Source organism: Rhinolophus ferrumequinum, chromosome 4 (genome assembly GCF_004115265.2).
Source record: "Rhinolophus ferrumequinum isolate MPI-CBG mRhiFer1 chromosome 4, mRhiFer1_v1.p, whole genome shotgun sequence".
Classification (NCBI taxonomy): Eukaryota; Metazoa; Chordata; class Mammalia; order Chiroptera; family Rhinolophidae; genus Rhinolophus; species Rhinolophus ferrumequinum.
In genome coordinates, this window is record NC_046287.1 from 27,873,935 (window position 1) to 27,895,596 (window position 21,662).

The 21,662-nt window shown below is 37.1% G+C and overlaps 1 protein-coding gene across 4 annotated transcripts; it reads right to left on the reverse strand.

The window, feature by feature from the left end:
- Positions 1-1,190: 1,190 nt before the first annotated feature.
- Positions 1,191-20,630, reverse strand: FBXL3 (F-box and leucine rich repeat protein 3). 4 transcript variants are annotated; one of them, XM_033104170.1, is made up of 5 exons: positions 20,288-20,630; positions 15,830-16,178; positions 13,067-13,189; positions 10,140-10,311; positions 1,191-3,707 (listed from the first exon to the last, which is right to left on the reverse strand). In XM_033104170.1, the coding sequence occupies exons 2-5, from the start codon at positions 16,175-16,177 to the stop codon at positions 3,064-3,066; spliced, it is 1,287 nt and encodes a 428-aa protein (XP_032960061.1). In that variant the 5' UTR covers position 16,178; positions 20,288-20,630; the 3' UTR covers positions 1,191-3,063. The 4 variants fall into 4 exon arrangements, with proteins under 4 accessions (XP_032960061.1, XP_032960062.1, XP_032960063.1 ...); XM_033104171.1 differs by having other exon boundaries at positions 20,470-20,601; XM_033104172.1 differs by lacking the exon at positions 20,288-20,630 and adding an exon at positions 19,881-19,983 and having other exon boundaries at positions 15,974-16,178.
- Between the last annotated feature and the right edge of the window lie 1,032 nt (positions 20,631-21,662).

Sequence of the window (21,662 nt, forward strand, 5' to 3'; positions counted from 1 at the left end):
CAAAAGATGAATACAAGTCATGCGTATACATTTTTTGGCACTCTATATTTTTGTAGGTACAGGAATATAGTCAAAAGGTTAAAAAAAAAACTTTAAAGATTTGGAACCCTCAAAACTGGCTCCTACGAAATCAGAAAAAAAAAAAACATTAGGAAGTTTCATCCAGTTTCATAATCTGCTCTGGTGACAATGAATTCTCTGGGACTGTAGTTCCTTTAAGATGTGGACTTCATCTTCTTCATATTTACCCTTTATTGTCCAAGTAGCCTCCTGCTCCGCAAACTTTCTACATTTTTTCCCCTTTTTACAACAAGAGGATGTAAATCATATATTCTTTTATTGGATTAATTATTCTAAGGATAAGCTCTTAATTTACTTTGAAGAAAAAGGCTCTGTGTCTTTTTATATATTTCTGTCCTTTTTAAAGGAAAGTAGGGTGTCAGCAAACAGGTAAACTTTTTCTGGCTGCTTGGTAACATTAAAACCAGCCCCCCAGATAAACTGCTGCTGGAGTCTAGATCGCAAAGATTGTTACCAGCTATGTATGGGGGTAGAGATTACTGACAGCTTCTTGAAGGACATAGTTCAGGCTTGAGCATTCTTCACACCGATTCCCCTCCCCTTTCTATCCTAAGCTTTTCTATAAATTAAATGCAATCAATTGATTTAACTTTCGATCATGCAAGTTTTTTGATAATATAGCCTAGATTACCAAAGTAAACTGAAGTTATTTTAGGGAAGCTGTAAAGAAAGGAGATAATTTCAATAGTTTAAAAACTGTTCTGATTATATGGATTGATATAAAGACATTTCTCTCTAAAAAGGCTGTCAGAGTTCAAGAAGTCTCAGAATTCTATTTCTAAATAATCTGTTTTATAAATTCTTATTCTAAATGTAGAAAGAACCTATTCTTTATTTTTAATATAACCATTTTCTTTATAAAATTTGAAGAATAAATTTACATTTTATGCTCAATTTTTAATTTACTATCACTTTAGGCATCAAAGCTTATTTCAAGAATAGATTACATTTGTCTAATCTTGTATCTTCAAATAAGCCATTCTATAAATGTTATTTAATGTTAAACATCAATTATAGATTTGAAACTTAAACCATAAATTTGTAAGTTTAACTTGTTTTTAAACCAAGTATACAGGTTAGGGTAGTTTTTAAAAATTGTAATACAACAGCATTAGTAACTATCTTTATTCTTAAACTGATAAAAGCATTTAACACATAGATTACAAGTATAAACAAGTGAAGCGCTATACATTTTGCTTATAAAGTGACTTAAAGTATTTCAAGCATTAATATAATTCCATTTGTACAAAAAGTAAATTTCTGAATAAAGCTTTGGTTAGAACTGAATACGCACTGTCAAATCCATTTTCCAAAAGTTGTTTAAGGGAAAAAAGGTATTTCTTGTACAAAGTTTTTTACTATTTAGTAAGAGGGGGGAATATTATAATTTCCAAGTTTGGATCATCCTTTTTTCTTCTCATTTATATGTGGCCAGAATACCATCACTTTTAAAAAGCATGATTTATGTAGAAAATCACCTTTTACGTTACTCTTAGGAAGGTAATCTACTTTAAAAATACATTAGATCTGTAAGACTGTTAGCTTCCATAAGTAATGAAATGCTTTGTAAAGGTTTCAAGCGTTAATATATTCCACTGGGGGTAAATCACTTCTAATTTCCTTTAGGAGAGTACTATCAACAAGCACTAGTGCTCAGAATCAAAGTTTATATAATATCTAAAAAAACTAAATGTAGCCCAAAATTTAATGTTTTTACAGATTCTACAATGTATGGATTACCTTTATTCATAAGTAATAAAAAAATGCTACGTAACTTAATATAAAATATTAGTTTAACCAAATTAACAATCACAAAACTGCAGACATTTTTCTATTAAAATTTTCCAGTCCACTGAGCAATATTTACTCAAAAATATGATTATGAACTTAAATATATCCTTTTTTAAATTTACTGTTTATGCTGAACTGTATACTGGTGCTCCTTTTATAATTTTTGAAAATCCTACTTACATTAACTATATAATTCCAAAATGGAAAAAAGGAGCCATCACTAAGATTCACTGGTGACTAATATTCTTTCATGGAAATAATTTTTTAAACATTTTAAAGTTCTACCTTTAATTATTTCAATTTAGCTTTTTAAAACAGGTAAGCTTTTCATTTTAATGATTGTGTAACACTTCAAAACTAGTTTACATAAAGGTAAACAAAACCAAGGAGAACTGGTGAAGCATTCCTTACTTTACATATGCTGCCTCAAGCGCCACATACATAGTAACATATCACAGAACAGAAATTTATATGGTTTAGCAGATTACAGAGCAAATCTAAAAGTATACAAAGCTAAACACTGCCACCCTTCTGTTTATTTTCTTTTAGTATGATCCTGGCTGTTTATTATCCTTCTATAATAACCACTGTGTGACATATATCAGTTTTCGAAGTGTTTGATTTATATATATATATACATATATATGTCATTAAACAGCTTTATAACATTTGAGAACAATAAACCAATCTTTTTCATTAGATATGAAATATCCTACATTTTTCTCACAAAATGCTCACTTTCCTGAGCTATATTAAACACCTTATAACAGGTGTATGTATAACTGAAGACCCTAAAATGTCAAGTTTACATTTTAAAAAAATGCATAGACAACATAACATTTTGGAAAATCTATCAGTACTCAATTCTTGGATATTATATAGGTTTTGTTCTTTCAGACCGTAAAATTTTAAATCTTTATAAGAGGTTATTACTTTCAGTTTAGAACCACATTTTTTTCTTAGTTTTCTGCGATTTGATTGCTATGAGGCTAAAGAAACAGATGAAGTTTTCTGACCAAAACTGGTCCATGGGTCTTCTAATAAACAATCCTTATACACTCAATGCAGGTATCAAATTTCTGTGCCACAAAATAGTAGAATTACATCAGAAATGCAGGAAATAAACTTTTATTATAATACAATATGCTTCGAGTTAAGGTGCTATTCATCATGCCCTACATCATCTGGTCTTTACCACGTGGGCATCATGTCTGGAAACCATACTCTACCAAGGTGCTTGGACACTTCCCAATGAATCTGCTCCAAGCTATACTTTTGGTCAGGAATTAATACTTCTTCCATAATGGATAATTGAGACAGGCGGCCACCACACATCTTCACAAACTCAACAAAGGCACTACATGAGACTTCGCATTCCCCTAGTCCAATAGCGGACAAATTTTTGCAACGTTCTGCAATTCGAATTAACTCTTCATCAAGTGGCCGTAATCCATTAGCACACACTACCAGTTCAACTAGTCGAGGGCACGTCATTCCCACACGGCCAAGCACATCTTTGCTTACTGATCTCCCAAAGTAAAGATGGGTGGCAGGTATTTCATACCGAAAGAATGGATCAAATTCCTCTTCATATAAAAAAAAATACATCACTAAGTTCACCTTGGGTGAATGTCTGATAAAAGCATCCCAGCTGCTCTTCTGAATCGTATGGAAGTGTGTCTGTCCAGGATTCTCACTGACTACATCAATGCGCAAGTGTTCTAATCGAACATGTTTCTCAGAAGATAAAGCAAGCAGCAATTCATCACTTAACAAGTGGTAATTCAGGGCCAGTTCACGTAAGCCATGACACTGATCAGCCACACAAAGGATACCTTGGAAGAAAAAAGACCTAATTATTTACAGATTTCTGTGAAAGTTCACCATTTGTTCAAAACTTTAATCAAGTACATATCCCACAAGAAAATCTTAACATTTCCCTTAGCACAAAGCTATACAATTTAAAATTTACTTGTATGGTTGTAGCAGAAAGTAGGTCACAAACATTTAAAAATCTATTACTAATTTTGTCTACAAGAAAATGAGACTAATTCTAAATCTGATACCTTAAAAAAGAAATGAAGCTCACTTATCAACTCAGAAAAATAAAATTACTAATAATTGTATCATTTTAAAATATACCATGACTAAGTTTATCCCAGTAATGTACAGCATTTTTTTTTAAAAAATTGATTATTAATACTAAACTTACAGGTTAAGCAAGAAAAATTACATGATCAATGCAACAGAAGCCAAAGAACATTTTTTGAAATTCAAAACCTAATCTTAATCAAAATAAGGAAAAACCATGTAAAATACGATTTTTGTAACTAAATAAAACATTTGATAAAAAAAGATTTCTATCAAATGAGCAGAGTTTAACTAATAACATATAATAAGCTTGTAAAATTTCTCTAAGGAAAAAAATACCAAGAGTCAAAAGGTAACTACCCAATTCACATGAATGGAAATATACATTAAGACTTTTAAAGCTCTCTTTAAATGGTTCTTATGCTTAGGGCACTATGCTTTACAACTGTCCCAAACCCTTATGGCACCAGTGGATTTACCAAAGGTCAATATCTGATCTCTAAAGTGGCCTACTAAGAAATCTGCATAGAAGACCCAATACTACTTGATAAATAATCCACTGAAAACATTTCGTTCTTGTATTTAGAAAGGATAAGAACAAAACACACATCGTATTATCTACTATTTATTGTAGATATGTTGGTTACTAGATATGTTATCCCACAAACACTAAAAAAAAATCTAGATAAATATTATTTCTATTTTGAAGTCGAAGCAGCTAAAGACAGCAACAGCTGGAACTCAGAGACTCAGTGATGAGTGAGTCTTAAGTTCACGCACTTAACTACCACTTAAGAAGTGATAAGACTGAGGCCACCAATAAGCCAAAAGCTTTCTAGCAGTGGGAGGAGAACACAGGGAATAGAATTAGTGGAGATAAACTAAATCACCAGTATAAGAGAGTCACCAGAAAAGCGAGTAAAAGACATCTATACTGCACCATTCAGCCACTGCAAAATTTCTGTTCTCAGCAAGGTATGTCTGTACTTTAAAATAAAGCCTGATCTCCCAGTGTAACCTGAACACACCTTTGTTCTTTGAAATCTCATAAAGGCTGATATAAAAACAAACACATGGGAAATGGTAACCAAAGATGCAAATAAAAGAAACTTTGAGATATCATTTAATAATTACTAAAACAGTTGTGGCATAGTTCTAAAAGTGGTCCCAAAATCGCATGCCCTAATCCCTGCAACCTGTGAATGTGATTATCACTCCCTTTCTTTTATCACATTACATAGCACAGATGGCTCGCAAGTAAGCTTACCCAGGTGATCCTGATATAACTGCGTAAGTCCCTGCAAAATCAAGTTTTGTCTGGCTGGTTGCAGAAGTGGAAGTCAGAGAGATTCAGAGCTTCTCTGGCTAAGCACAGCAGCCAGCTGAGCCATACCTACAGAATCCTAGCAGTAATAAATGTGGTTAGCTGCTACATGTGTAGTTGTTAGTTATGCAGCAATAGAAACTAATACATAGTCACAAGTGTTTAAATACTTAACACAAAATCGTGACAAAAATAAAACTGGTAAACTGTTACAACTAAATAATAAAAAGACAACCTAATTAAAACACAGGCAAAGGATCTGAATAGCAATCTCTCCAAAGGTATACAACGGTCAATAAGCACATGAAAAGACATTTGAGTCATTAAGAAAATACAAATTAAAACCACAATGAGATACCAGTTCACACCCACTAGGATAGCTATCATCAAAGACAGATAAGGGTTGGTGAGAATGTAGAAAAATTGGAATGCTCATACACTGCTAACAGAAACGTAAAATGGTACAGCCGCTTTGGAAAACAGTCTGGCAGTTCCTCAAATGGTTAAACAGAGTTACTATGATTCATCAACTTCATTGCTAGGTATATAACCAAGACAAATTAAACCAGGTCCAAACAAAAACTTGTATATGACTTTTCATAGCAGCATTATTCATAATAGTAAAAAGGTGGAAACAACCCAAATTTCCACCAACTGGTCAAAAGATAAATGTAGCATAGCCACGCAATGGAATATTTGACAATAAAATAAAATATGATACATTCTATAACATGGTGAACCCTGAAGACATCACAATAAGTGAAAGAAGCCAGTCACAAAGTACCACATATCGTATGATTACATTTATATGAAATGTCCAGAATAGGCACATATATAGAAAGATTAGCAGCTGCCTAGAGCTGGTTGGGATTAGGGTTTGAGGGGTGGGGTAGGGGAGTAAAAGCTAAGACACATGTGGTTTCTTTTTGGGATAATAAAAATGTTCCGAAATTGATTGCAGTGATGGATGCAGTACTCAGTCAATATGCTAAAAACCAAGTTGTAAATTGTATGGTGTCTGAATTGTATCTTAATAAAGCTGTTACAAAACTGGTATAAAAATCCACTGTTGGTGGAGTTATAGATTCATACAACTCATTTGGAAGAAAACACAGCAAGAAGCATAAAAAAAGATTTGACCTAGTTCTTCCACTTAATAGTTTGTCCTAATGAAGAAATTAATAGAAGCAAACTGCTATATGCCAAAATAGTTAATTTTAATAATCACAGCAAAAATGTGGAACAAGCGTCTAACCTTAAAAGAACTATAAGGCAAATGTCGGCTTATCAACAGGATAGAATACCAAGTAACTAATGCTCATTAGTTCAGCCGATAATTAATGAGTGTCTTACATGTCAAGTATTGATATGTAAAGATACAACAGGAACAAAACATCCTGATCCTAACAAAAGGCAGCAGATAATTAAACAAGAATGCTGTGGGAGTCATAACAAGGGAACTGGGGAAGATCTGTCAGAACTAACACAGTGAAACCTACAGAATTGGAAGGATCAAGCTTGGGCAAAAGATGAGTGGAGAAGGCAAATGAATGGTATTTCCTGTGTGAAAAACCAGAGATGTGGAAGAAACCACAAGCGTTCTAAGAATTGACGGAAGCTCAATATACGGTATCCAAGTAAGAGTACACATTAAAAGATGAAGCCCAACAGACAGGCAAGGACCAGGTCATGTGTGATCTTATCAGCCATGGTAAGGAGTCTGGATCTTACCCAAAGCATAGTGAGAAGTTTTGAAGGCAACTGGAGGGGGAAAAAAAACAGATTTATATTTTAGAAAGATTACTGTGGCTGTAGCATGGAAATCAGATTAGAGAAGGGCAAGGTTGCAAGTTCGGCCATCAGTTCAGAGGGTACAGCAGAGATCATAGGGGCCTGGACTAGAGTAGTACGAGTGGAGATGAAGAAAGGTCCTGTGTCCTAGTCGGTTTGGGCTACTTAACAGAATCCTGTTGACGAGGTAGCTTTCACAATAAAATGTATTTCTTATAGTTCTGGAGGATGGAAATCCACGGTGAAGGTGCCAGCATGGTGGGGTTTGGGTGAGGGCCAGAAGGCTTCCTGACTTTAGATGGCCCCCTTCTGGCTGTGTCTTCACATGGCAGAAAGAGAGATCATCTCTTTCGTCCTGGCTTAGAAGGCACAAATCCCATGTATGAGGGCTCCACCCTCATGACCTAATTACCTCCCAATCCACCTCCAAATACCATCACATTGGGGATGCGGGCTTCAACACATGAACTGGGTTGAGGGAGCCAACACAAACATTCATTCTATGGCATCAGAGAAATTCAAGGCATATTTCAGTGACGGAGTCACCAGACCTCTCAGACTGAAGGAATGTAGAAAGTAAGGGCAGGAGGAATCAAGGATGTCTTTCAGGTTCCTGATAACCAGATGGATGGTGATATTCACTGAGATAGTAAAAAGGGGAAAAAAAAGAGATCTGGAAAGGAAATTCGTTAGTCTGAAGTACCAGGGAGACATTCTAGAAGCACTGGGCCCTTAGCAGCTCAATACACAGCTCTGCAGGTATTAACATAGAACGTAATTGAAGTCATAGATGACAGAGCCCAGAGTTTACACAGTAAAACAAAAAAGGACTCAGTACAGAACACAGTTAAACATCAAAATTTAAGGAATGAAAAGAAAAACCAGCAAAGGAAACAGTAGGAACAATCAGAGAAAGGAGGAAAATCAAGAGTGTGATATCAAAGAGGCAATGCACAATTGTCAAATGATGCCTAGGCGTCCAGTAATAGACAATTATAAGGACTTTATGAAATGGCATAAAAGTTTGACAAGCTGTTCAGTAAAGACAGAAAATAGCCCTTAATTTCAAGTTAAAGAAATTGTACAAATGTGCAAAATATGGAAAGAAAATATGCAAATATGTTAATCTTAAAGTCCTCTATTGTTATACTCTTAAATTGAAAAGTCTTGTAAGTACTCTTTCTCATCTCTTCCCTTCCTGAAAAACTAGTCTAAAGCCATCAGATCAAACCAAGCAAGCTTACCGTATACTACCAGAATTGATGTGTATATTTAATAAAAATAAATCAAGATGGATGTACCGGGATACGGAGAATGAGCTCAGTCTCAGAGAAACCTGAGATCCAAAAGCTCTCATACAGTGTGGTTAAGTGCTAAAAGTTATGTTCAGAGTGCTATGAAAACAACAGGTGGGTATCTAAACCAGAGTGGAGGAGAAAACAGGAATAAGACCAGAACACGAGCTGAATTTTGAAAGCTGGGCTGGAGTTATCCAGATGAAGAAGGGGACAAAGAAAAAGGTACAAAGCACTGATGCACTGATGACACACAGGTACAAAGAATTGTAGTTACATAGGGCTCAAGTAAAAGCTGCATGTGTGTGCGTAGCAAACACGATTAAAGAGACGGGGAGGTCAGGATATAAAGGACCTTGTACACCATGAAGCTATGAAGTATGGACCTTACTCTCGTAGCAAATCTATGGAGTGATAGTAAAAGTTGACCAAGTGGTAACCCTTAAATTCGATTATCATCTTTAGTGATAATCTGGAAGTGGCAGAAGCAGCTAAGAAAATATAGTCATCCTTTGGTATCCCTGGGGGACTGGTTCCAGAACTCACACACTCCCATCCCACCCCACCACGCAGATACCAAACTCCAGATGCTCAAGTCCCTTATATAAAATGGAACAGTATTTGCTTATAATCTACACACATCCTCCCATATACTTTAAATCATCTCTACATTAATTACAATACTTAGTACAATCTAAATATTATGTAGTTATACTGCACTGTTTAGGGAATAGTAACAAGAAAAAAATCTGTACATGTTCAATACAGATGTCACCATCACAGGCCTAAATACACAGTACATGTGAGAAACAATGTAACATTTTCACCCAGTATTTTCAATCCACAGTTGGTTGAATCCCTGGCTGTGGAACCCAGAACCCGTGGATACAGGCCAACTGCATTGCAAGAGACCTAGTCATTCTCATCACCAAGATCCTGCATGTGGGAGACGGAGAATGAGCAAGTAACCTCCACTGAAGAGGGAAATCACTTTCTTGGGGGAAAGCCAGGATTTAATTATGTCAAAAAGGTGGGAGGTGTCCTGTAAAGAGCTCAAGGATTTAACACTCTCCCTTAAAACCAGGTTTCCCAAATAACACAGTGAAAGGATTGGGAGGGAAGTCAACGGTGGGAGAATGAGTCAGGAGCGAAGCATCACAGAGTAATATGAAGTACAGGTTTATACTTAGTTTGTGATACAAACCATTTGGAATTTAAATGATCTTAAACTATAATAATGTAGAATAGTTAAAAAAAATCTATACAAGAGAAGTTGGAAAGAGCTTCTATAATGCTATTGCCCCATTTGATGAGCTCTTGGCTCCAAAATTCAACTTAGGAAAGCATTATCTTGCAATAACAACTTGAGCACAACCTTTTTTCCTTTACATAGTGAGAAGAAAAGCAATTATGAGATTGCACTGACTCAAAAACCTACCGTTAGCTCAACTACAATTAGAGAAAATTCAGTTTTATCTATTAGGGCACCTCACGCAGACCTCATATTGTCTTTTCCCTTTTTTTTTTTTTGTTTTTGTTTTGTTCGTTTACTAGCACAGGTTGGACACAAATTGCCAAATAAAAAAAAAGAAGTTTGAAACGTCAATGCTACAGAATTTATGCTATTGTATTGATATTAAAAATACCTTTATGCAAAAGAGATGAAATAATCACTTTAACCTACCTTCAAGGTTAATGATCAGTTTTTCTTCATTTGATTAAACACATCAATATTTTCACTAAAATGTTGGCAAAACACAACATACCTGCTGGAGAGACGTGAGGACAGCTGCTCATTTTCAGCAGCTTCAGCGTGTCACTGTTGTTGGCCACAAGGACTTTGAGAGATGGATCATCTACTGGGGTGTCATCTATCTTAAGCGACGACAAGGATTTGGAGTTTACAAACACAACTGTCAGTGCAGAGATAAAGTGAGACTGAAAAGCAAAACAAATAAAACGTTTTAATTTTACAAATAAGAATTCAGGGGTTGTCTTGTAATACATATATGGCTCATCTGAACCCTAATGATGTATTTTGTAACTGTTTTAGGGGTAGCATCCGCTTCACTCTGTTGTTGGGAGTATGATAAAAAAGAGCTGACTATTTGCCATCTTTGAGAAGAGCCTTTTTACCTGTGGGAGAAAAAAAGAGACACCAAGCCTCAGGATTAGTGTCTCTAAATCACAACAATCATGGTTTAGTAAAAAAGAGGAGTTCTGGAATCCACGATGAAGATATTTCTCAGATCCTCCACATCATCTTCCCTGGAAACCCTAGTGCTTGATAACACTGGACTACAGTACTAATATTTTTTGATCTGATAGTAATGAGTATTAAAATAGTAACTATTAGCATAATCATTAAAAATTAAAATAATAGTCAATCAACTCAGAAGCTAGGAAAGACTCATTTGGAATATAGTTCATACAAAATCTGATTCTAAAAAAATAAAAATAATACCTAAATAGAATTCCAAATTTAAAATGCCTTTAAATATGTTAACTATGTTTAGTATTTTCAAGCCTGTTTTATTTCAATGTATTTTTTCCACAAATGTACCAATATCATTCCATTTATTATACACATATAGTAAGTATCACTTGGACAGAAAATCTGACCTAAAGGAACCACTGTAGGGAAACAGGAACTGAAGCATGGCCAAAGTATGTAACTCTGAATAGTAAGAACTAAGAAGCCATAACCAATAGACAAAAGATCCAGGAGAGTAAGGGAAGAGGCCAATCGAAAAACTGAAAAATCCGTATACAACTGGACCCACGCAGCTCAAACCTGTGTTGCTCAAGGGTCAACTATGTTTGATCCATGACTGGGAGTCCGCATATGCTGAGGCCTACTATAGTTATATGTGAATTTTTGACTGCTCGGGGGTTGATGCCCCTAACCCTTCCATTGTTCAAGGGTCAAAGTGTACCATGAAAAACTATGTTCTTGATCACATTCCCTAGCTTACTTTTTCCCTACTATAATTAACTAGCTAACTACTTAAATTTTGATTAAATGTTTTAATATTTAAATGTGAACATCTTTCTCCTAATATTTAATATCAAATTCAATTATATCTTGATCACATTTCTTCATTAGTATACTCATGACGGCATCACTGCCCTCTTTTTCCCATTTCTCTCAGGTTTAGCTCTGGTCAAACACACTTCTTTCTGGTTCTCTTTGGTTCTCCCAGGATTTCCAAGATATAGCAACACCCTACTCAATCTCTACATAAGCCATAACAGGAAAAGAAAAAAAAACGAAAAACGGAAATAGTATAAGCATCCTAGGCCCCTTCAACAAGGAAGGAAGCAGTCCTAGATACATCCATAGTTCCCAAACACAAAACTGCTACATGTAAGTATAGTACCAGTAGTAAATATGCATAATAATAATCCTGAGTAATAAGAAAAAAATAAACTATGTTCAAAACACCTTTTAATATGGCATGTTTTATATACACAGCATATGTATTTTTTTTAACTATGGTATGTACATTAAAAAAAATCAATTCATAACATTTCATTTCCCACATGAAGCTTGAACGAGGTACTACCAATACCATGTAGCTTGGTGTTTCTTAGAGTGAGGTCCTTGAACCACCTTAGGACTGGACTGCTCTTAGGAAGGGGGAAAATAGGAATAAGGAAGTTCCTCAGATGATTTTTATGCACATTAAGTTTGAGAACCACAGTAACTCATGTACTTAGAATCTTAAAATGCTGAAATGAACATATTCTCTTGCCTATTTCCCTTATTTTACACACGAGGCAAACATTTTATCTGAAATGTGCACTTGGTGGTCCTTTTTAAAATCAATTAAGACTTTGAAATTAACTGGTGATACATTTGTTACTGATATCCCATTGAACCACCTGGATTATAACATACACTCAATTTAGTAGTACTTCCTCCTGAATCATCCTAGTAAATTAAACTATTAGGTGTTTTAAAGGGATGTCTACATTTTAGTTGGTGGTATACTCTGAAAACCTGTTAAATTATTTTTGGATACTAACCTACTGAACATTAGCTAACATACTCAAGGGCCTTTATTAGTTGCTTTTAAAAAATGCACAGCTCTTACTTTTCTATTTTAAGAGAATAGTTATTAGAGAAAGACAGACTATTTCTAATTACATGTAGGATCATGTTAGAACATCAATATGAATATAAATTAACTCTTCACTAAGTTTTCTTTAAATAAAATGTGTAAATTAGTCCAAGTTGTACTGATACTAACTTTGCTCAAGAATACATCTTTACACCCTTACCAGAAGCTTTTATAAGCAAGCTATAACTACTTTCAATACTGGCATTGTCTACTTTCTTTGATTATAATTTCAATACTGGCATGGTCTACTTTCTTTGATTATAATTTCACCAATCTGCACTAAAAGTCCAAAAAGGAGCATCTGTATGACTTTTTTCTAATATGCTTGCTTCTCAGTTTTTCTTTGTTTCTTTGTCAAACTCATTCACTCTGCAACTTTACCCATGAAGAAGCACAAGGATAAGAAAAAGAAAAGATTTAAAAAACCTATTGTTTAGCATTCTAGATAGTAACCGGTTTTCCATTTTATATATACTACTTTTTTTGCACTCCCACCATCAGTACAAAAAACAAGTAGGGTTTCGATGGATTTCTCAGTAACAGCTAATAAAACAAAACCAGCAAGATACCTTTGGTAAATCCATAAAACTTGGTCGAGCAGTTGAAATCAGTCCAAGTGTTTTTAAAGAGCAATTCACAAGTTGTGATAATATATCACAAGCTGCTTCAGCTGATTCTTTGCTGCTATCCACCTTCGAAGAGAAAACATCATTTACCCATGAATATATTTATATTTCTCTGCGCATATCTTAACTTTATAGAAGCGAAGAAATATAGTTATTAGTTCACTGTATTATAATTTAAAGAATACAGATTTTTTTCTATCACCCAACCTCACATACCACATCAGTCTTTTCTGAGTATGCCTGAGAAATTTTAAGGGCAACTGTCAAGACTTAACTTTTGCTGTAAGATACATATTTAATCTTCAAAGGACTTGGCTTTTAAGTTGATTTATTCCAAACTGACAAATAACATAATGGGATGCATGAATTTATCTTCGAAAAGTAATTATACGAGTATTTGTTGGTAGATCCAATCACACATATAAATGCAGTGTCTAAGGTACACGTTTCAAGACTCCAGAAACTGAATGAGTAATCAGAAGGTTCAAGTGAATCACAACCTGGGATTCATCATTAATGTTATTAATGAAAAAATGAATGTGAAGTACAATGAGGACCTCCAACCAGTTAAGCCTGAAAATCTGAACCAAATGAGAAGTATCTGCTCTTCTGCATAGACATTTCCTGGGAAAAAGGTGGCCAAAAAACTCCTCAAGGATGTAAAGGAGCTCTTTTACCAAAAAGGAAGTTGTTCTCTGGGCTAAAAAGCATCTTAGAACAGTTAAAAGTAATACCATCACTTTTATTTCCAAATTAATGTACATTAGCTTAACCAAAGATGTTCTGAAGGTTGTACAACTGACATACTGATCTATATTAAAGTTTCAGAGCTATTTAAGTACCAGGTTGGTGCAAAAATAATTGCAATTATTAACCTTTTAAACCGCAATTACTTTTGCACCAACCTAATATTACCATTTGACTAAGTTTCTCTGCTCCAGTGGTTCTCAAAGTGTGGTCCCTGGACCAGCAGCATCGCCTCACCTGGGAACTTGCTAGAAACACAAATTCTCATGTCCAACCCAGACCACCTGAATCAGAAACTCTGGGGGTGGACCCAGCAATCTTTGTCTCAACAAGCACTCCAGGTGGTTCTGATGAACACAAAGTTTGAGAACCACTGTCTACACTAGTAACTAACTATAAGGCTCTTTGGCCTATAGTCAGTGATGAATTAAATGTATTATCAAGAGAGCACAAAAGATCCCTGTGATGTGGCTCATTTTGCAAATCAAAAATTATTTCCTCAGCAAAATAAACAATAAAAATGTTTAAATTTATAGCACAAATGGTTTTGTGAGGGTTATGCAAGTTGGACACAGCTGAATAGTGCCACAAGGCTATAAAAGATTAATACCGACCCAGCCAATCCACAGGATGGAAGTAGTCGTTAGACCTGTCAGATTAACTGTGTTTATAGTATTTAGCATTAGAACGCTCTCAGACAACTCAAAGATGACTGAAACCAAAGGGAAGGCTCTTCAGGTTTCTTCATGGGGAAGAGGGGAAGGAACCTGAGGAGCTCCTGGATTTTGTGTGTTCAATCCTTCTGCCATTACCCTATCCTTGTCCCGCATTAGGGTTACTAGGTAACATATAAGACATCTAATTAAGTAAGTATTAAGTGTGTCCCAAATAATGCATGGGACATATTTATATAAAAAATATTTGTTGATTGCCTGAAATAAAAATTTAACTAGGCTTCCTCTATTTTTAGTTGCTAAACCTAGCAATCCGACCCCCAGTGGCCTAAGTGTCTTTATACATTTTTGTGGGAAGGAGGCCATAATATTCAACCATTCCCATCACCGGGTCTTTCCTCCTCCTTGGACACCTATAGGTGAACAACATTCCATCTAAGAAGGAATGACATTCTTGGGAGCAGACAAGACTTTAGTTTTGGTAAGGAACTCTGGGTTAAGAACTATTGCTTTATCTAGGTTTAACTTGACCTGTTTAACAATTGCTAGACACAGGTAAATCAGCTATTCATGCGTTACGTTTGAACAATAATTATCAGGTGTGTTAAGAATTTAGTAAACATGCCCATAATCCATTATTAATCCCCAGAACAAAACATTACATGCTTCTGTTCGCATACAAACCACTGTGATTCCTTGAACTATCCTGGACACCTCAAAAAGCCACCCCACTTCATTATTTCAGCACTGCATGATTTCCAGTATGTCCCTTCCAGCAATGAAAAGAAAAAAAGTTCTTTCTGGCATTCTTCCACGTACATTTTTGTATTTCTCTCTAAAATATATTCATCTAAACCTTTCACATAAATTTCTCTATCTCCTTTTTCTTTGAAGACCCCATGTCATAAAGCCATCAATAAGCAAGCTCAGTCCCTATTAGACAGAAATAACAATTAAGTTTTAGTCAATCATAATCTGCACATTGAAAAATTTTTATTGTATATTTCTTCTTCAAATTGTTCACAATAATTCAACGTGATTAACAGCTTTGGTCAATGATTTATTCTTAGTGCTTCTACTTTTGAAAGAAATTAATAATTATAATAAAGTGGAGTAATTTAGCTTCAATAGTATTTGTGACAGCTTCTAAGGTACACGATAATTCTAAATCTTTTAAGTACTTTCCCTAGAAAGGCAATATTTCAAAAATATGAGAAGATGTACTGATTTAGGATACAAAAGCCACTAAATATGCTTTAGTTTTTAAAAGAATTTAAAGTATTACCTTGAAGCTGACATACTGTAGATGGTTTGAATGTCTTTTAATAATCTGTTTGATCAGCTCTGGATGTGTAGCTTTCAAATAAGATGTAGCTGGCTGATTCAGTTCAAATTCAAAACATCTCCACAAGTCAGGCATATGAAATACCTGGTTCCAGCTGCGGCAAACTTGTGAAGCATGAGCCCGGTCAAGAAGAGGCAAATACTTAAATACGTGGAGAATAATGTCCGGCAGGAGATTACCCCAATCACAAGTCTGAAAATGCTCATTTGTAGTCCTCATTTTCTTGGATTTCTCTGCAGTACCTTCTTCTGATGAATTATGGTCATTATCTCTTCCTCCTCGTTTCATCCTATTTAGAAAAAAAATGCATAATGTTTTTCATACTTAACTTTTAAATAGAACTAAATCCAAAATTCATTCTTCTGTCATTGAGATGTGTATATGTGTATTTGTAAACACAAAACATGTCGAAAGAACCGAACCAGTAATTCCAGGAGAATATCAAAACAAAATATAATGAAAAATTCCAGTGGAGACCAACTATCATTTTATAAACTCTATACAGGAGTTTTCAAACATTTGTATTTATACTGTACTTACTTGTGGAAAAAGTATCATCATTTTGAAACTAAACCAAGAATTTATATTTCAGAAGTTGTAGTCAACTAACTAAAAGGAATATAAAAGAGAACCTACAGTGACAGTTTCTAAAAGTTTCTCAAAAGTCAACTGAGGATATCTGCTATATTCGAACTCATGAATTCAAAGCAAACCAGAGTCCCAGGAACCTCCAGAGAGGAACTGAATTGAGTAGCCAACAGATCTTTCCACATTCAGTCTGTGATACATGTTATTGTCAGACCCAATCTCTGCTAAAAATAAGCAAACTCATCCCTACTATGCATTATTTGGCTTGGAATGTGGTTTCTTCTTCCAACACATCACTTACTATTGCAGTATTTTCCCCAAGTTGTTTCTGAATTATAAGTATTTATTACATGTATTTGTAGTGCCTTCATTCCATTTGTTTCTTTGAAAATAGTCCTTTTGTTGCAAAAGAATAGTATGGGCTCTGAAATCAAGCTCCCTGGGTTTGAATCCTGGCTCTACCTCACTTGTTATGTGGCCGTGAACAAAATTACTTGACCTTTCTGTGTTTCAGTTTATAAAATGAAAATAACACACAGAGTTCTTGAAGGAATTTAGTAAAAAGCACTAGGGCTTCTGAAACGAGATAGGTGACTGTTGAACTCAGGTACAGTAATGCAGTCCAACTCAGGTATAGGAAAGCAGTCCAGTATTAAAGACATTAAAGTGCACAACACAGTAAAAGTAGGGAAAATGATCCTATTTCTGTTTTAAAATGAAGTGTGTGTGAGAGAGGGCAAGAATAGAAGAAGTTTACATATGAGAAATACACATTGGAAGTAAATTCACCACATTAATTATAGTAACTATAACAGTTAATTGGATCATACTATATTAATAGTGCGATTACAGGTAAATTTTTTTTTTTGCCAATATGACTCTCTATATTTTATGTATTTCTTTTAATGTCAATGAATTAACGTTGTAATCAGGTAAAAAGGTAAATCAGATAAAATTGTTTTGGCTTGTTACTTAGAAAAATAAGTATCGCAGGCTCTAAACTAAGTGGGGACCACTAAGTAGTACCTCTATTTAGTTTAGAGCCTGCAATACTTTTGTCTCTAGAGAGCAGTTCTAGCAAGGTGGTGGTTTGGATTTGGAGTCATAGTAGCTTTTGAAAAGGATAGCTTGTGGCTCCAACTCTCTTCTTCTGGCACATCAGCAGACAAGAATTTCTGATTCCAGTGTGGGACAATGGATGTGCGTATGTATGAATAAGTCTTTGCAGATTCTGTACCTAGTAGCTAGCAAAATTTGTGAAAAAGGATTGGGGGCTGGAGGGAAACAATGGCAGAGACCCCTGCTCTTCATGCCATTAAAATCAGCTCAGGAGGTCTTAGCACATGTGCAATAAACTGCCTTTTCCTCATTGCTCTACTTAAGTGAAGTAAATGGTGTATATCCTATTGAAATAGCAGGGGGAAAGAAAGGGAGAAAACAATGAGAGGTGGTGGCAAGAGGGTAGTTTCACGGAAGACTAAAATTTACGTGTGAATCTAAGAACGCTTTTCTAAATATACGTTTAGAAACGAGTAGTATAATCTACAATGTAATCTTAATTTAAAAATACCTCTCACAGTAATAATGTCCAACTAGAGGTTGAAATAACACTGTCATTATGACCTGTTTTTCTTTCACTTATTCTGAAGGCTTACTTTAATTTTAGCGTACAAAATTTGGGTCAAAGAACAAAGAGTTTGCTACCTCGGGCTTATAATTTCTCTTCTGAATATCTAAACCTCTTCAGAATTTTGAGATAACAGAGATTGGAAAAAAGAATGAAGCCATCTTTATAACTTCTACTCCTCATTACAGAATGCTGATCTCCTCTTTCTGGAGAAGTCGTCTAAACCCAGAACTATCCAACTTAAAGATGAGATGATTCATCTTACTTTAGAATATATGGACATATAAATGAAAATAAAATGACAGTCTTATTTACACAATTATCTTTACTAATACTTTGCTGATCCTAATAGATACTTTCTTTTATCTATTACCACCCTGTTTTAAATAAAGTATATTTCAGTACCTTTCCAAGTTGAGGGGAGAAAAAAGTTGACATATTAAAAAGAAGTATGCAACACTTCATCTAGATATAAGATTATGTGATCACCAAAGTGTATTTTAGGCACTTACTACTTTATAAATAGCAGAACAAAGTGTGTAAATTACCATGTATATGATATGATTATAATTTTTCAGGATTCTAGTCCATTAAGCAATAGAAAAAACTCTAAGCCCAAATACCAATAAAAATGGTCTCTGTATTATCCTCATTTGTGCATGAAAAAAGAGATCACCCAGTGGGCATCTAATAAAAATTATAAATGTCAATTTTTCCAAGATGATCTCATTTATCCATGCAAAAATTTACATGGCTTTCAAAAGTATTTTATTAAATCTATTTATACATGAAGTCCTTCTGTAGAGAAAGTTAAACAATTCAAAGCACCCACCAGTCTGCCAAGAATTTACATCAATGGATTATCTCCGCCTTTTCATCAAAATGACACATCTATTATATTTTAACAGGACTGAAAGAAAAGGAAGCTGGACAATCAATGTCAAAGTGACTTTGTAGAGCATCAAAACCAGGCAGGCCTCCTCAGGGCTCCAGCAATTCAATTTCAAAATGCAACTTTTCCGGGCTCTAAATAATTGATGCAACTTGGGCCAGCAGAGCATTTGGTGAGGGACTGATATAACCACTATGAAACTAATGAGGAAAAACTGCAGATTCATTGAGCAGCGCAGGGAGTTACTGAACTAACTCATTATTTCCACATACTCTGAAAGGAGCAGTCACACTTGTGTCAGATGAAGGGCACAAGAGACCACTTAGCCGTGCGTCCCTCACTGTATCAGGCACTCTTAGTACACTGGGCTTGTGGTAATTTTAAAAGCCCATTTATACTTAGCTCTCAAAAGCCTGCTTTGGCCTCGTATTTCCTTTCCATTTATGTTCTGCTTTGACTAATACCAAAATTAACACGCATTCTTTGGCTGGCATACAAAAATAAAGCCACGGAAAGAGATTAACTCTCAGAACTAGAAGGTAGGGAAAATGCACTGGTGAAAATCTGTCTAGTGGTCATTTGTAGATAACTGGCAGTCAATGGCATTTTTATAAATATTTCAGGAACGATAGAAAATAAAAGCCTAATTAAAATATCTGGGCCACTGGGTATCATCAGCAACAAGATAACACATACAGTAGTAATCTCACTTCTTAGCTCAGAGATGCAGGCCCATCATCTGATAGGCTGTTGCCTGATCCCTGTCTGCAGCGCCACCTGAAGCAGCTGCTCATCACAAGTTGACCAAGTTTTCCACTTGGCCGCGCGCCCCGGGCATGTCCTCCTCCCTGCGCCACCTCCCTGACTTATCTCGCGCGCCCTACCTGGACCGTCTGTTTTGACATTTAATGCCCCTCATTTCTCCAGCGATTAGGCACGGGCGTGGCCCCGACCCAGCGCGAGCTCAAAGGTGCCTGTCATCAACCCCTGCCAAGAAGAAGAATGCCAGGCTACAGCCGCGGCGCAGCGGGGCCGCGGGGAGGCTGCACGCGCCGCCGCGCACGCACCACGCCTTGTTGACATGTTTAGAAGCGGGCGAGCGGGGAAACGCCCCCAAGCAGGCTCCAAGGTCTGAGCGCGGCGCCCCGCCCCGCCCCGCGCTCGCGAGGGGCGGCCCACGCGCGCCCGGAACCGCGCGCCCCCGGGCCCCCCCTGCAGTCCACCAATGTCGGCCGACCCTCCCCAGTCCCGCCGTCACAGCGGGGCTCCGGCACTAACCCTCCGCCGTTACCTGCTGCCGGCGGCGGCTTCCCCCACACACCACCCCGGGCTCCGGGGATGGCGGCGGCTGGCTCCGCGGCTCTCACATGAGGCCCCCCGGGCCCCGCGCTTCGGGTTCCCGCCGCCGCGGCCCCCCGCGCTCCGCCCGCATCCGAGACGCTGGTCCCGCGGAGGGCACCAATGCGGATCCACCTTTGCGGCTCTGGCTGCCCAGAGAGAAGCCTTCCTTCCCAGTCCCGCGCCGTCCGCGTCCTGCCCCCGAGACCACTCGTCGCGGTGAAAAACTCAGCGAGCTCCCGCCGCCGCGGAGACCCTCGGCACCTCGGCCCGGACACCGACTCCAAAATGGCGCCCGGGGCTCGCGGCCGCGCGCTTTCCCTGGCGCGTCTCCGCCCGAAGGGGGCGCGTGTCCGCAGTGGCGCGCGCGCACGCGCGGCGGGCGCGAGTGGGCCGCGCCCACGCAGGAGCGCGCACTGCCCGGCGCAGCTGGGGGGCTTCCGCCTCCAGGTTCCACGTGACTGCTGCTTTTAGGAGATTTTTGGTTTTGGTGCCAGAGTGGGAGGGCTGGAGCTAAGGAGATGTCTAAGAGACTATCTGTGGTTGGAACTAGGAAGTTGAAGGAGGTGGCGCAGAATGAGGAAAGGAGGGAGTGTCTGGAGCCTGCAGGAGCCCAGCTGCCGGTCGTGGGGCAGGAGGATAAACAGGAGCTGTGAGCCCCTGACACCCCTCCGCGGCCGGGCGCGGCCTCGGACGGCCACTCCTGCGCCGCGGAGCCCGAGAGGTTAAAATACAAGCTCTGAAACTATGCACACTTCATACACCGGTCTACATAAGGTGTTTTTACAAACTGCAAGGATGTATACCAGCATGGTGACAGTGTTGACGCTGGGAGTATAGATGATTTTTATATTCAAAATATATTTTTCAATTTTTCTAAAAACGATTTTTATCATCAGAGTTAATGCTTTTTAAAAACCTCCTTTATAAAATAGACTCCTGAAGTCTGTAAATAGCTTTCTGAAACACAATAAGGAAAATGTAAGGGAATAGTTATTTAAAACCTCTGCTGAACCCTTTTGTAAATCGACGTATCTTTGTTCCTGATACCTAGTTAACTTGTTTTAAACGTTTGGATTTTTGGATTGTGGGTTTTCTTAAAAAGTTAGATTGTCCTTAGGTGCAAAATCATAACTTGAGTCATACACCACTCCTCCTGCCTGCCTCAAAAATAAAAAGAAAGTAATTTTCCATCCAAAGATGGCTTTTCAAGGATTTGACCCATGTGTAGGAGACTGGAAGGGAGTGATGCTGCACTCTTCCAGGTCACACCCCTCCAAACCCCCAAATTGAGCTAGGAAGCCATGTGTAAAATTATATTTGGACTC